Source organism: Nerophis ophidion, linkage group LG11 (genome assembly GCF_033978795.1).
Source record: "Nerophis ophidion isolate RoL-2023_Sa linkage group LG11, RoL_Noph_v1.0, whole genome shotgun sequence".
NCBI lineage: Eukaryota > Metazoa > Chordata > Actinopteri > Syngnathiformes > Syngnathidae > Nerophis > Nerophis ophidion.
The window spans coordinates 923,612-940,476 of NC_084621.1; the positions used below are offsets into that span (position 1 = coordinate 923,612).

General features: G+C 37.7%; 1 protein-coding gene across 2 annotated transcripts in view; it reads right to left on the reverse strand.

The window, feature by feature from the left end:
* dedd1 (death effector domain-containing 1) overlaps positions 1-16,865 on the reverse strand; it is a 30,823-nt gene that overhangs the window by 7,010 nt on the left and 6,948 nt on the right. For both annotated transcript variants that reach the window (XM_061914801.1, XM_061914802.1), the window contains exons 3-5: positions 12,135-12,631; positions 9,358-9,486; positions 5,972-6,100 (exon numbers count right to left, since the gene is read on the reverse strand). In XM_061914801.1, the coding sequence (XP_061770785.1) occupies positions 5,972-6,100; positions 9,358-9,486; positions 12,135-12,631 (755 nt within the window). The remainder of the gene's footprint in view (positions 1-5,971; positions 6,101-9,357; positions 9,487-12,134; positions 12,632-16,865) is intronic.

The window sequence follows — 16,865 nt, forward strand, 5'->3', positions numbered from 1 at the left end:
AATAAGTAAGTAAAATACAGCACTATGTCATCAGTTTCTGATTTATTAAATTGTATAACAGTGCAAAATATTGCTCATTTGTAGTGGTCTTTCTTGAACTATTTGGGAAAAAAGATACAAAAATAGGTAAAAACTTGTTGAAAAATAAACAAGTGATTCAATTATAAATAAATATTTCTCCACATAGAAGTAATCATCAACTTAAAGTGCCCTCTTTGGGGATTGTAATAGAGATCCATCTGGATTCATCAACTTACTTCTAAACATTTCTTCACAAAATAAGAAATCTTTAACATCAATATTTATGGAACATGTCCACAAAAAATCTAGCTGTCAACACTGAATATTGCATTGTTGCATTTCTTTTCACAGTTTATGAACTTACATTCATATTTTGTTGAAGTATTATTCAATAAATATATTTATAAAGGATTTTTGAATTGTTGCTATTTTCATTAGCAACGTTTAAAAAAAATCTTACGTAGGCCTTGGCATACCTTCAAGTACCCCCAGGGGTACGCGTAGCCCCATTTGAGAACCACTGCTCTAAGTGAGTATATTTACAGGTGGCCTCCACATGTTACAACGAGCAGGATAAACAGGAACAAGAGTCATGGTCACATTATTTGGCTTATAGAGAGCTTCACACTTCATCAAACACAGATATCCACTTGACTTTAAAAACGCCGGTGAAAAAATAACAAGAAGACAGTTTAAGCACTCAATTACGAGGGGTGTTTTGTTTGGCCCACAGATGGTCAACTTATCGACCCCTTGTTTCTTTTAAAGCACTGACCAAGACACAAATATAAACATCTCCATTTGTGTGTTTCTGCAGAGTTTTGAGATTTGAGCTCCCACTCTCATTGCGTGCAAGGATAGTTTTTTTGGTTGATACAGACGGACACACACTGGTCGGTCTGTTTAGAACTGCGAAGACAGAAAGGAGAGAAAGAGACAAAAGACAATTGGGTTGGTCGTTTTTGTGGAACAATAAGCAGGCACAGAACAACATTCTCTTTTTCTCCAAGGAAGTTTGAGAAGACACTTCATTTTTTACACCGGCACTACGTAATGACATCCAAAACAAGAGCTGTGCTGCTTTTAACAAATATAATGTTGCTCAGTTTATATTGACAACACCACAATAATAACACGTCAATAATATCCTTGTAAAGTGATGGAAATTTGCTAAGATTTTTACGATTTCGATTTCACTTTCGCTAAACTGTTTTGGTATGTATTTTATATTTCCCAGGATTGTTGTCTGTATCAAAAAAACAGCGGAAGAAATCAACTGAAAGTGATTAATATATTTCTGTGCCTACAGGATTACTAGTCATAATAATAGTTATAATACAAAACATTCAAATTGCATCATTACAGTATTTTCACTTTGTTAGATTTTCTTTTTGCAGCCTGAATTACTCCCAACTTGTGCTGGTTGCAGCCAAGTTGTTTCATCCAAGTCAACACATCAATCTTAATACAAAGCAACTTCATGGATACCGACTGCAGATGCTTTGATTTGCGATGAACAAATGTTTTTTTATCACGCCTGTCCGTCCCCCAAACATTAGCTTATTCGAGTTATTGACTCTAATCATTACAGTTTGGCTTCATTATGTTCTGATCGTTTTATTAGCTAAAGTAAACTTTTCATTCACATGTGAAAATTACAAGGCATTTCAAAAATTGGCAAGCTTAATTTACAGCTAAACCGAAGTCTTGGACATATGACATTGACAAAAAAAATAAAATAAAAAGATTACATTTTTTTAATGTCTTGCACTGTATTCAGGTTTTACAGATTCATACATGCAATCCAAAAGGTGGTCCCAAACAACTTGTCTTTTCTTAAAATATGTTATGAAGTGAGCTCACATTAGGAAAGGACTTAAAGGGGAACTGACATTTTGCCTATCATTAAAATCATTATGAAAGACCAAAACCACATGTCTTTTTTATACCATTTTAAATATCGCTTAAAAGATGCAATTAGAGTCACCGTTGTAACCTTTAAAGCCCTCTGAAATATTCTCAAAACCTTTTGTACACACAGTGCAATTATATATATACAGTATATAATGCAGTAACTGACACGTTCATAACAATATGTAATATATGCAATGTTTACTGTATTTTGATCATTTTAATCGTTTCCGGGACTGATTTTTTCCACGCATTGATTGACGTTAGCATAGCGGCGCACGTTCGACTTCTGGCAACATGTGTGTTCCTACGTCCAGAATCAAACACGTTGTAATCATAGCACACTTGGTAACAGACCCCAAAGACGACTATTTTTTGACAAATGAGGATTTATAACCTTAATCTTTTGGAGCTAAATATACTGCTGCGAGCACGAAGGAAGAGTGACAGGTTTGGACAGACGGAAGCCGAGAGAGTGGGGGGAATGCCATTTTGATGCTATAAATATGGCGGCGTGGCTTATACGCTGACTTAAAGACTTAAATCTAAACAGAGCCTTTGAAGCTGCCTCGTTTATCTGCAACTGTTTTACTTGATGTCCATCCTGTCATTTTAATTAGTAATGTGAATGTAATTTAATGTGTAACTTTGCTGCTCTTGGCCAAGACTCCCTTTTTTAATATGAATGGGACGTTTTCTTGTTTGGTTAAATAAAAAAAGACACAGGATGTACCCAAGCTCACATTTGAGCTACCTGGAAAAAGGTTGTGAATACTTATGCACATGTGATATCTTCATTTTTTTTTTTTATATATGTGCAAATATTTCTAAAACATATTTTCACATTGTCATTATGGGGTATTGTATGAAAAATTTTGAGGAATGTATTTCATTTGGGAATAAGGCTGTAAAAAAAAAAGTGAAAAAAGTAAAGCGCTTTGAATACTTTCCAGATGCATTGTATGCAAAACACAAAATGTCCACTGCAAAGGATGGTGGTCCTCAGGATATTATTCAGGTCTTATACGCAATTCGGTATTTTAGGACTTGATACCACTAACCTTCATCCGAAATAAAACCTCTAACCCACGTTGTGCAAAAAACATCACACAGCAATTTGTAGAAGCAACACAGAAGGGGGAGGAGACATGGGCAGCTATATTACGACATAGCATCCAGTACAGAGCATGATGGCAGCTCAACCCCGGGTTATCATGGGGGGGAGCAGCCATTTTTCTTTTTTTTTACCTTAGGCCTGGGCCCAGACTTGAGAGAGAGAGAGCGCGCATGACTGAGTTGATCGTGCACACACTGCCGTATGCATGGACAGAAAGGTCACTTTTTGTTTTGTTTTGTTCTTCTGCCTGCGACCCTTCTGAATCCATGATCCTTTGTGCCTCAGCGCTAAGGAGCCACAATCCTGAGTCAACCTGAGTGGATTAAAATCTGGAGTCAAAACAGCAACATGTTCATAGTCACAGGAAGAGCACTGAATTCTAAGATGATTTAAAAGTAAAGATCTTGGACCAAAAGTCCAAACCAAGGATTTGAGACCGACTTGATTTTCAGCATGAATGACAGAGCAAACTTGCCACAGCAGCTCCAAGTCTGTGAGGTTAAAATCTCAGCAAAGAAGCAGCATTGCAGGAAAATGATGCTCAGACACAAATGCTCATTGTAGGTGTATTTTTCAATTGCAGTTCAAGGAAGAACTTTGAAAATGTTTTGGCTGGAAGCTTTTGTCATTGGTGTGTTGAAATCCGATCGGGGAGTTTACAGTTGACATTTATAACAGCAACAGTACGTTCATGGTCATCATTAATTTACTCCATTAGTCTACAAACACAAAATGAGAGACTAGCTGGAGAACACTATGCAGCCTATATCTTCCAATCTGTGCATGACACTTCAACGTGCACAAATGTGGGAGTATCTCCCAACACAAGTCCACTCTTGCTCTGAGAAAGGCCCTCAAATATTTTTGTACTGGATTTTTTTTTGTATTAAATTTTTCGAGTGTTGGTTAGAAAGCTTCCAACAGAAACATAAAAAAAGTCAGCCACATTTAATAACTAAGCCATTATTAGGTGTGCGGTTTGTTTTGATAAGATACAGGAAGTCCCAGACATTTCCTCCTTTGATGGATGGAGGCTCAGGTGGGTGCAAACATGTTAGAAAACATGTATCATGAAAGGGAAAAATGAAATTCAAACTGAGATGAATGGATGAAAATCTAAGGGATGGGCATATGGTTATATATCCTTGATGGATGAATTGATTGATTATTGACATGAGTAAACATGAAAAAATGAACATTAAACATTGTTAATGACTGTTTATGGTTAATTTAAACTGTAGAGTGAGCATTAGAGTTATCTTATTTATCGGGTGTCGAGAGCAGCATAAATAAAATAGGAGCATGCAGTCGAGGAAATGACGACCAGCAAATGACAATGACAAGGCAGCCCACGGTTAAACTTCATGTTCTAAAGCTGTAAGCAGTTATTATATATAATATAACAACTGTTGGTGTGTCAGCATTGTCATAGTCAGTACACGACATGTAAGAGGAGAGCGGATAGATCCATAAATTGTTGGTGTATATACAAAGGGCTGCGATGAGGTAGTGACTTGTCCAGGGTGTCCGCCCGGATGCCGCTGGAATAGGCTCCAGCACCCCCGTGATCCCGAGATGGACAAGCGGTAGAAAACGGATGATAGACCAAGGGAAGTAGGAGTATATAATGATTACATATTTCTATTTTCTTAAAATAATGTTTTGTTGCTTTTGTTAATGTCACATTTATGGAATAATTACCTGGACACAGGAGGACTTTGAGGCCAAAACGCAAATAATGATAGTACTTTTTGTTTTTGTTTAGTTATTGTGTGGTGCCGACTTTTTGTTCTGAAATAGTGTGTTGACATTGTTAAACTGTCAACAGCACTCACCAAATGTAAATGGAAAAAAGGTAGTTATAATACATGAGATCGGTATGGGTTTTGGCCGATCTCAGCCGTGGATGATTGGTAACAGAATCTGCAGCAGTCGTGCTTACAAATGACTTGCAATGCAAATATTCCAGGTTAACACAAGTTGCAGGGATAACGGTTTAAGTGAAACACAAAACGAAAAGGGCGACTTCGGTTCTGCTTATGTTGACATGAGTTGGTAAATCTTTCTTTCATAGTTCTTTTTATTTATTTTCACAACGAGTTGGTAAATCTAAGGGTCATTGACTTGGATGGGTTCCCCTGTACTGTACAATGAATAACGTTGAATGTTTGCATTTGGCCAGTTCTTCTCCAATAGTGAGGCAGTCTGCGTGGTGCGATGACGGGGATCCTGGGGAACACTCTTTCTTCTTCAGTGTCATGCTTCAAATGCCACTTAAAAAAGCTGTGCATTACAAGACATGCTCGTTGTAACCATTATTCCTGACTTCCTTTTTTTCTTTGTTATCAGCACAAATTGTTGCAATAATTTTTGTTTTGTAGGTTAAAGTGTTTTATATATTGTGTTCCTGATTAAATGTTGGTGATCAATTTGAATGTATTACTGAGTTTATTTCATTTTATTTTTTAGTATCACATGTTTCATGTCCATCAAAAAAAAAGTATATAGTTTAAAGAAATATTTTTATAATTTCAGGCATATTGATGAACTTTAAATCTTTTCTGTTACAGACTAAAAATCTATGTTAATAAAGTTATTCTATGTTCTAAGTTGATCTGTATTTCTATTTTTATTTGCTTCAAAGGTAATAAGGATACAGTGTTAAGCAGAGGTGTACAATTTTATAGGTAGATGATGTCGCAGTGGAAAGCGTGTGGACACTAAGGGGGCGTAAGAGAAAATAATTGAGAAGCAGTGGATCACGCTAAAAGCTAAACGTGAGGACTGAAGAGTTAGAAAGGCAAATGGAAGCGACATGGAAGCATGTGAGCAAACAAAATCAAGATTGATTTTGATCATGAAATGTGGGATGGAGGATAAAGAGATGACCATTTAAGAGAGGACAAAACATGCTGTTCTTACTGCATGACGCTTTCTGAGGTGGTGTTGGTGGTGGCAAGGGAAGGTCCTGCTTGTTGGTTTTCTTGGGCCTCCGACTCCAGCCATTGCCCCTCTTCTTCCTCTTCTTCCTCCTCAGAGACGCTCCAGACTCTAGAGCAGCAGGCGTGTCAAACTCTTTTTAATTGAGGGCACACGCAGATATAGTTGCCCTTAGAGGGCCGCTTATAACAGTGAATAAAATATAAATGTATCAGCATTCACCTCATATTACAAAATTGATTAGTATATATTTCTTTGTACACTGTAAAAAAGATATTTAGATTTTACTGTCAGAAACTGGCAGGTCAGTCAGCAGAATTTTACCGTAAAATATGCGGTGGTTTTAACAGCATATTACTCTGAATGGAATGGGATTAACAAGAGGTCTTTTAAACATGGCTAGCTCGCTAGCGGCTAACATCCATCCGCAGTCAGTATTTTGGCTACTTCTAAATCACTAATCCTTGCCTCCATGAAGACCAATACAGTACGTTTCTGACAAGCATCATTTCTGCAAGACGAAGACTAGCTAAACATACTTCACTCCACACAGTAGGAGGATACAATAGCTCCCTGGCGTCACCGCAAACAAGCTGGCGCTTCACAATGTAAACAAATGACATGGGGGAGGGATCTACACCGGACATTCACTGTAGTGATACCAAGTACAAGGGCGTATCTAATCGATACTACTATGATTACATCGATATTTTTAGAATATAACGTAAAGCACCCAAACAACAGAATAATAAGTGTTTATTAAATTATAACAGAAGTGTAGATAGAACATGTTAAAACTGAAATTAAGCAGATATTAACAGTAAATTAAAAAGTAGATAATTCATTTTCTACCGCTTGTACTTCATAATTTTGACAAAATAATAGAGTGGAAAATAATATGTTACTGCATACGTCAGCAGCCAAATTAGAAGCCTTTGCTTACTTATTTTCCCTATTTTATTCAAGGCCCAAATTGTTATTGGATTGCAATAAGAAACATATGTTTAATGTACCGTAATATTTTTTGTTAAAATAAAAACAATAACTATTTTTTGGGGTCCCCTTTATTTAGAAAAGTATCAAAATACATTTTGGTACTGGCACCAAAATATTGGTTTCGGGAAAACCCTAATACCAACATTTAAATGGATTGTATTTGTATAGCGTTTTTCTACCTATGACACTATTCACCCATTCATACACACATTCCCACACTGATGCAAGGCCCAAACCACGAAGTGAAGTGTCTTGCTCAAGGACACAATGGACGTGACTAGGATGGCGGATGCTGGTGATCGAACTAGGAACCCTTAAAGGGGAACATTATCACCAGACCTATGTAAGCGTCAATATATACCTTGATGGTGCAGAAAAAAGACCATATATTTTTTAACCGATTTCCGAACTCTAAATGGGTGAATTTTGGCGAATTAAACGCCTTTCTGTTTATCGCTCTGGAGGTGATGACGTCAGAATGTGACGTCGCCGAGGTAATACACCCGCCATTTTCATTTTCAACACATTGTAAACATTGGGCCTCAGCTCTGTTATTTTTCGTTTTTTCCGACTATTTTTTGGAACCTTGGAGACACCATGCCTGGTGGGTGTGTTGTCGGAGGGTGTAACAACACTAACAGGGAGGGATTCAAGTTGCACCACTGGCCCCAAGATGCCAAAGTGTCTGCCGCCAGACCCCCATTGAATGTGCCAGAGTGTCTCCACATTTGACCGGCGATGACAGACCTGGCACAGAGATGTATGGATAACCTGCAGATGCATTTGCAACTATAAAATCAACGAAATCACAAAGGTGAGTTTTGTTGATGTTGACTGCCAGCTAATCGATGCTATCATGCTACGCTAATCGATGCTAACATGCTATTTACCGGCGGTGCTAAAGCAGACATGGCACAGAGATGTATGGATAACCTGCAGATGCATTTGCAACTATATTACGTTTCCTTCCACCCACATTTAATGCGAAACAAACACTTACCAATCAACGGATTTAAGTTGCTCCAGTGTCACAAGATGCGAAAGTCCTGATCGTTTGGTACACACATTTTACCGGCGATGCTAACGCAGCTTTTCGGCCATGCTATGGCTATGAATAGCGTCAATAGCTATTCGCTCAATAGCTTCAGTTTCTTCTTCAATACTTTCATACTCCAACCATCTGTTTCAATACATGCGTAATCTGTTGAATCGCTTAAGTCGCTGAAATCTGAGTCTGAATCCGAGCTAATGTTGCTATATCTTGCTGTGGTATTCCCATTGTTTGTTTACATTGGCAGCACTGTGTGACGTCACAGGGAAATGGATAGTCGCATCGCAAATAGCGAAAATCACGCACTTTAAAGCTTTTTTTAGGGATATTCGGAGACCGGTAAAATAAAAATAAAAACTTCAAAAAATACAACAAGCCACTGGGAACTGATTTTTATTGTTTTTAACCCTTTTGAAATTGTGATAATGTTCCCCTTTAAGCTGCTGGCACAGCCGCTCTACCAACCGAGCCACGCCCCATTTAAAGATTCATACTACATTTCAGTACAGCTTCTGCTTGTCACCTCTCAAAACTATTTTTCACCTTTAAACTACTTCAACTGTCGTACCACTTATACATTCCACTAGAATGCCAGTTTAGCGTCAGCTCTTCAACATTAAAACAATTTCAACATTCAGATTATTTCGACATTCAAACCATTTCTACATTTGTTCTATATCCAATCAGCATTTGAGTTCATCTTTAGCATTAGAGCATTCACAAACGATTTCGGAAAAAAATGCCTAATCAAGCTTCTTGTGGTATTTCATACCAGTGTTCATTTTTCATGTTGGTTGATGCAATTGAATCCTTTTTTATTGATTTTTTCCTTAGAATTCATGTACAAATTTGTTTGTTTCATTGTTTTATGTGTTTTGCATTGTTTTTAAACTGTTTCGTACTATGTAATATTTTTTGTGACTTGCTGACTGCCATGGCATCAGCTAATGGGGATCCTTTTCAAATCAACAAGTGCAGTAGACAAGCATGAAGATGCAGTGTTTCCCAAAGGACTGCGATTAATTATTTGATGGTGGGTTGCAAGGGGCGTTAGAATTGGCCGTGACGCATGTGCATTTCATTTTGTAAAAAAGACTGATAGAAACGCAACACATATCTAAAAACAAATCTTTGTGTTAGTACTAACCATTATTAGCAAAATTTTAGCTTTCCCTCGTTACATTGTCCTTTGCTACTTGACTGCCACACACTGTAAATGCATGCATGAGAAAAACTTTGTTTTCAATAACTATCTGGTGTCGGATGACTTTTGCAAAGATAATAACAGCTTGGCGCTTAAAACATATAATAGCTGACATACCTGTTCTCAATTGCTGTGTGAAGGAAGGGAGGGGCATTTCTGCCTGTCTATGGGAGCCTCTCAAGCCAGAAGTGCACAAAGAATCTCTGTGTTGTACACCGCATCGTCTTTCAATTCTTTCTGGAGACACTGAAATGTTAAAAACCATAAAAGACAATTTGTTCAAACTTTGCTGACTGTCTACAAACGGACACATACACACTGGGTCTCCATCAAGAGAGAAGCAGTCTATTAGCATTTGTTGTTACAAAATGTTTTTTTCTAATATATATATATATATTACATACAATTTTTTACATAAATATTTAAATATACTCAATAAAACATCAATATTTATAGCAACATGCATCGAGACACATTTGATTTCATAAGCTGCTTTTTAAACTGCCAGTTAAAATCTGCATGTTCTGTTGGGATGGGTATTGATAAGTGTTTACGGTTCCGATTCCAATTTTCATTCTGCTTAATGGTTCTTTAATGATTTTCTTATCAATTCTTATTTGATAAAAAAAAACATTTGCTCACATACATAGCATGGAAGAAAAAAAGGGATATTTTTTTTTTAATTAATGATATAAATAAATATTCTTCCAAAAAAGTGAATTATGTGGAAATTACACAAGAATGTAACATTTAGTAACATGCTATATTAACTTATTAAATGCAAAGTGGGATATGTCAAGCCTTTATTTTTAATAATTTTGATGAATATGACTTACAGTTTATGAAAACCTTGAATTGAAAATCTCATAAAATGTGGGGTTTTAAAAACTGTAAACCAAGATCATCAAAATAATAGTAAAAGCTTAACATAATTGACTTTGCATATAATGAGTTAATATCACATTAATTTCTCATTTAAAGTTATTTGCTGACATGAATGGACTTTTACATAATATTCAAATTGTTCGAGTTTCACCTGTGAATTTAAAATGACTGAGAAAATGTGGTGGGAGGAAAACGTGCAACTTTTCTATGACTAAAATTGAACATTCAACTACCAAAAATGAGGGGTGTCTACCGTAACGAATAGATGCAAGCTTTTGACCACAAACTTACTGGCTGCTCTGTGACATTTGTGTAGCGGCAGACGCGAACTGGAGCGAGTACTGCCCGCCTCATGCTCATGAGAAGGCATTAATTTCAATTTTTAACATAATTGCGCTAACATGATAGACGGTGAGTTAATACCTGCGGTATTCAGATGACGTGCCAGCGTTACTGCTGCTGGGATGAAATCGAAACGTTTCGAAAACACGACGACCTTCATTTATAATGGTTGCATGTAGGGCTGGGCAATATATCAATGTACTCAATATATCGCAGGTTTGTCTCTGTGTGATATAGAAAATGACTATAACGTGATATTCGAGTATACATTCTCACGCAGTTGCTTTTAGATGCGGGCATTACACTGTTTGCTTGTTTCCCACTCTTTCTTGTCTCTTCTCACAGAGACATAAACCAAGCGCACTTTCTTACAAACATCTCGTGTGCAACATCACACGCTCCCGCGAAGCAGATAGGTAGCGACATGGTAACGTTAGCTGTGATGCTAACGGTGAGGTGCGGGTGGTAATAGGAGAGAGAGAAGGTGCCGATCAGGTAAAAAATGGAGGAATAATTAATTCCCAAGAAAGAAAGCACGGGATCCATCGTCTGGCGGTGGTTTGGCTTCAAGCGGGAATATGTTCAACATTTATGCGGCAAAAGCATTGCAACAAAAAGCAACAGCACTGCTAATATGTAGCATCATTTGAAAAGTCACCCGCTAGAGAATGAAGAGTGCTTGAAACTCTGCAAGTCAACATCTCCACACCAAGAAAATGCCAAAGCAACTATTTCCAGATCAACACGTATGGAAAAAAAAAGTCAAAAACAGAAGGAGATAACGTCCGCAGGAACCTACCACATAGCGAAGGACATATACTATTTGATTTCCTATTATGCAGCTCATTTTTATTTGATAGTTATTAAAATATCTTGTGTGACATCATTCACAAATGTGCACTTTATTTGTTTTTAACTATTGTAGTGGCGTTCTGTACAAAAAAGTAGACTAAGTTAGTATTGTTTTGATACGTCATCTTGGTGATGTCATTCACAAAAGTGCACTCATAGCTTGTTTTAAATGTCTCTGACAATCTTGCACGTTCTGTTTTGGAAATGACATGAATGTTTGTGCAACTGCTTAATAACTGTTTAATAAATACATTTTTATTCAATTTACTTAGTTGTGATTTCCCTGTGCATGAAAGTAAAAAAAAAAAAAGATTATATATAAATGCAGTATGAAGAAGAATGTTTTAATGTAGACACATAGAATCATCATACTGCTGTGATTATATGCATCAAGTGTTCATTCAAAGCTAGGGCAAAATATCAAGATATATTTGTGTATCGTGACAAGGTCTAAAAATATTGAGATATTAAAAAAAGGCCATATCGCGCAGCCCTAGTTGCATGCTGTGTGTTCAAATGTTTCGGCATATTGCTTGTATGTTCTATTCTTAAAGAAATAGCAACCTTATAATTATTACAAGTAGCGCTATTGCGATCTTTTCTTGTAAAATGTTAGTTTTTGTTCAGACCGGGCGCCGCCCTTTTGCGATCTGTTGTCACTATGCATGTTACGTAATGACCAAACCCCACCCGGAAAAACAGTGAAGAGAATCGCTTGAGGAATTGATACATTGGGATTGCCATCCCTGTGTAACAATCACCAACAGGATGGGAGCAAAGGTCATTAAAGAATTAGTGCTCTGATTTGAACTCACCAGTTATTTTTCTCTTGTGGGACACTAGAGGCAGGAGATCATGACGTGTGAGGACTCTCAGGAGCTGCAAAAGCGGCTCCAGGTTTCCATCGCTGAGGTAACCTTGCCTCTCCAGCTCCAACAACAACTCAAGGCCATTCCTGGACTTGTAAGAGGCTTGTACCACAGGGTGCTGAGAGCACTGAGACTGCAACCGCCTCCAGACAGTAAGGAGCATGGGACTCGGGGTGACGCCTAACTGGTCGCCTTCGAAGGGCTTCACCGTCCAGCCCTCAGGGTTCAAGGGGTGTGTTCCAACACAGGTTTCCTTCAAGAGGAAAGAGAGCACTTCGATGTCCGTCTCTGTCAGCTGAGAGCCAACTATTTCGAAGACCTCATGTAGAGACAGCATCCCGTAATAGTTGAGGCACTCGGTTTCATCCCAGATAAGAGAGCGCCTTAGTGCGTAGCTGGTCATGTTGAAGGTTGGCCTGGTCGCTCCTTTTGCACCTTCGAACCTGGATCAAGAGTGAAAAGGGAAAAAGCTATGAATACAAAAAAAGTGAACTTTAAAGACCTCTAAAGGTAGCTATGTGACAACCAGCTGCTGACCCACTGATCTCCACTGCAGCGGTGGCTTGTGCCCGCTCAGATCAAGGTAGTTTGCCATGTGCGTCAGTATTTTCTGTGTGTGCAGTGGGGAGAGGTATTTTTAATACAATATAGAATAGAATATATCTTTATTGTCATTGTACATTTGTGCAACGAAATTGTATGCAAACTAATTCAGTGCAAAATCATTCATAAAACCATAGATAAATAAAACCATAAGAACATAGATAAATAGATAAAAATACATAAAATTCATAAAAAATACCAAGCATACAGCTCACGTGCACAGTCATTATTGTTATCTTGTCTTCAGTGATACTATTGCTCTCAGGTAAAAACAGTTTTCAAAACGGTTTGTCCAGGATTTTATTGTCCTGTATCTCCTGCCTGAGGACATCAGTTCAAAAAGTTTATGTCCAGGGTGAGATCGGTCCTTTATGATGTTTTGGGCCTTTTTGAGGCACCTGGCACTGTACAGTTCATCTAGGGAGGGGAGAGAGCAGCCAGTGATCTTCATGGCAGGTTGTACGACCCTCTAAAGTGCATTCCTCTCTGCCACCGTGCAGCTGGCATAGCATACACACATGCAGTATGTCAGCACACTATTGAGCAGCGATAGAAGGACACAAGCAGTTTTTAAAACAGATTGTTCTTCTTGAGGAGTCTCAAAAAGTAAAGTCTTTGCTGTGCCTTTTTGATGGTCACTGAAGTGTTCATACTCCACGACAGGTCTTCCTCGATCTGAATGCCCAGGAACCTGAAGTTAGAGCCCATTTCCACATAGTCCCCATTGATGTAGAGTAGTTGGATGTTTATTGTTTTTTTCTTCTGGAAATCCATGATCAGCTCCTTCGTCTTGGTGGTGTTAAGGACCAGGTTGTTTTCCCTGCACCGCCCAGTCAGCCGCTCTACTTCCTTTCTGTAGGCAGACTCATCCCTCTCAGAAATGAGTTCAACTACTGTGGACTATGGACTAAGTGAAGAGCACAAAAGTAGATGACGTCCTTCACACTTCCGAGTTTGATTTCTTTCAAAGTGCCTTTAATCAATACCCCAAATTTTACGTCTCAAGATCATACAAAATTACACCCAAATAAAGGCTTGCAACACTTAACTTATATATCAAGATGTTTGTATACATAGCTGTCCTTATAATCCTTTAAAATGAAGTCAATCTGAGCATTGAAACATGTTTTTTGTGCTAAGTAAAAGTGTCTGTTCGAGGCTACTGCCATAACAAGCCACAAAAATGGTTCAACCAGAAAAACTCCAGATAGTCATACAAATTCACAATTTTTTGTTCTGAGTGCCGCTTTATGGTGTTTTTTAACCATCCACAGTTTTTATACAAAACAGAATGCCTAAACCGTAAGTATGCTCTTGCCGCTAATTAAAATAATATATTAAGATTGTATATTTTTCATTACGTGATTTCCTTTGGGTTACTGAACTAATAATCTATTTGCTTTTCATTTCTTGCATTTATGACAAATTATAAAGGAGCTATGATAATTTGAAGTTCATTTTCTAAAATGTACATTCTCTTAACGCGGCACGCCGTCTAGATTTTGTCCGGCCCGCGAGATGAGTTTGCCTAGTATAAAAATGACCTGAAGTTTTTTAATAAAATGAACTTCTGTTCTAAATGCGTCCACTGGATGTCGCTAGAAATTCTGTTAGGCAAGCAAATGGTTGCCAAGCAAGAGGTACACGGTAAAGCGTGACTGCAGGTCCACCCCCTCGACGCAAATGAAACTTAAAACCTGCCGTTTTAGTTCTTCTGCTTCCAACGCATCGTAATTTGGGACACTCATTGGCTCAAAATGTCTCTGTCAAAAATGACAAAAGTGAATGCAAAGTTAAACTTAACTATTAAATAGTTTCTACCTCTGTTTGTATGGTTTATTGATCTAGCACAAAATTAATACGTGGACATGACGAATTAGGTATTTGATACCGAGAATAGTTTTTATCCATTTAATAGTTATTTTGTCAATCCAAGATAGGCTGTGACTTTTAAGTCTAATGGCTTTGTAGGTACACTCACTACATTTCAATGCACTAAATTCTAATTTTATTTTTCAAATATATATTTTTTGGGGTATTTTCACACCTACCTGTGAAGTCCAATTGTCCATGCAAACACTCTAATGCGACTATTGGTCATATGCAGTATGACTCCCGTACACTCGGGGCTTATTACTTTTTAGCGCATTTAATTTCTTTACTTTCAGGTTGACATTTATGACGTCACACCAGACGTCTGTGGTTCCAAACAAGTTGGCAGCCAAGCTATGTTGGGATGTCTGCTGTAATATTAACACAGATTAGAAATATTATCTCTTTAATTGCTATGCAGATGTTAAATACCAGACAGAATTGATTAATTGTTGGATTGCGAAGTTTATTGACATCTTAAAAGAATTAAATCTATGTAATGCTTTAAAAAGGCAAATGGATGGCAAAAAAAGCCAAAAGGCTTGTTTCCATTGTGGGCAATAACATATTCATCACATTTGATACATTCAATAATAAAAGACTTATAACCTGTAACATGTATATAAAAAATGATGTTAAAAAAATTGAACAATTGTGTACATATACACAGTATCGTATTTTTCGGACTATAAATCGCAGTTGTTTTCATAGTTTGGCCGGGGGTGCGACTTATACTCGGGAGCGACTTATGTGTGGAATTATTAACACATTACTGTAAAGTATCAAATAATATTATTTAGCTCATTCATGTGAGAGAGTAGACGTATAAGATTTCATCATATTTAGCAATTAGGAGTGACAGATTGTTTGATAAATGTATAGCATGTTGTATATGTTATAGTTATTTGAATGACTCTTACCATAATATGTTAGATTAACATAGCAGTTGGTTATTTATGCCTCATATAACCTACACTTATTCAGTCTGTTGTTCACTATTCTTTATTTATTTTAAATTGCCTTTCAAATGTCTATTCTTGGTGTTGGGTTTTATCAAATAAATTTCCCCCAAAAATGCGACTTAAACTCCAGTGCGACTTATATATGTTTTTTTCCTTCTTTATTATGCATTTTCGGCAGGTGCGACTTATACTCCGGAGCGACTTGTACTCCGAAAAATGCGGTATACATGTCAGGTGATTTGAAAAACAATATATATTTAAAAAATGGGGGGTGGGGGGTATATACACTATGTACATGACTATGTGCATGTTGACTCCAAGAGTGTGCAAAACAGAATGAGAAAATACATATACACTATAAACACATATAAACCTGTTTGATGCTTCGGAAGTAATTGGGGATCAATTTTGGTTCAGATCAGGTAGAGGTGCAGTTGAGATAGGCTCCAGCACCCCCTGTGAGCCCGAAAGGGACAAGCGGTAGAAAATGGATGAATAGATGTATCAGGTAGAGGTTAAGTGAATCAAGAAATCATCTTAGATTGTGCTATAAACATGACGCTACTACCAAGAACGTATCAGGCAGATGCAAGTCCAAAGTAAAGACTGACGGCAGAGAGTTTTTTCAAAATCATTTGTAGACAGAGTCATGAAAACAAAACTTTTGAATGTCGCGGAGTTCATTTATAAGGCAGCAAAAGCTCTGTGGATGGATGGAATGAGTTTTAAATCCCCAAAAAAAGAGCATTTGAGCGTAGAATACTGTTCCAGATTAACTTGGTTTCTATTTTTCTGGACCATCTTGGCAGTTGTGTGGAATACAGAGGTCAGTTCAAACGTCATACCGAGTCATACCAAAGACGATAAAAATGGAACCCATTCCTTTCCTGCTTGGCACTCAGCATCAAGGGTTGGAATTGGGGGTTAAATCACCAAAAATGTGTCCAGGGCGCGGCCACTGCTGCTGCTCACTGCTCCCAGGGGGTGATCAAGGGTGATGGGTCAAATGCAGAGAATACTTTCGCCACACCTAGTGTGTGTGTGTGACATAAAATGCGAGCTTCCGTGGATGTGATAAAAAACGTAGTGTGTGCTTTGTATTACCTGGTCGTCAAGGGAAGACTATGGAAAACAGCGAATGTTTTTGGACTGGCAAAGCAGACTATCAGTTATTGTTATTGGGATGCAACTCAGTATTCTTCTTACTCCAAACACGACGAGTTGAGTTTATACCAAAAAG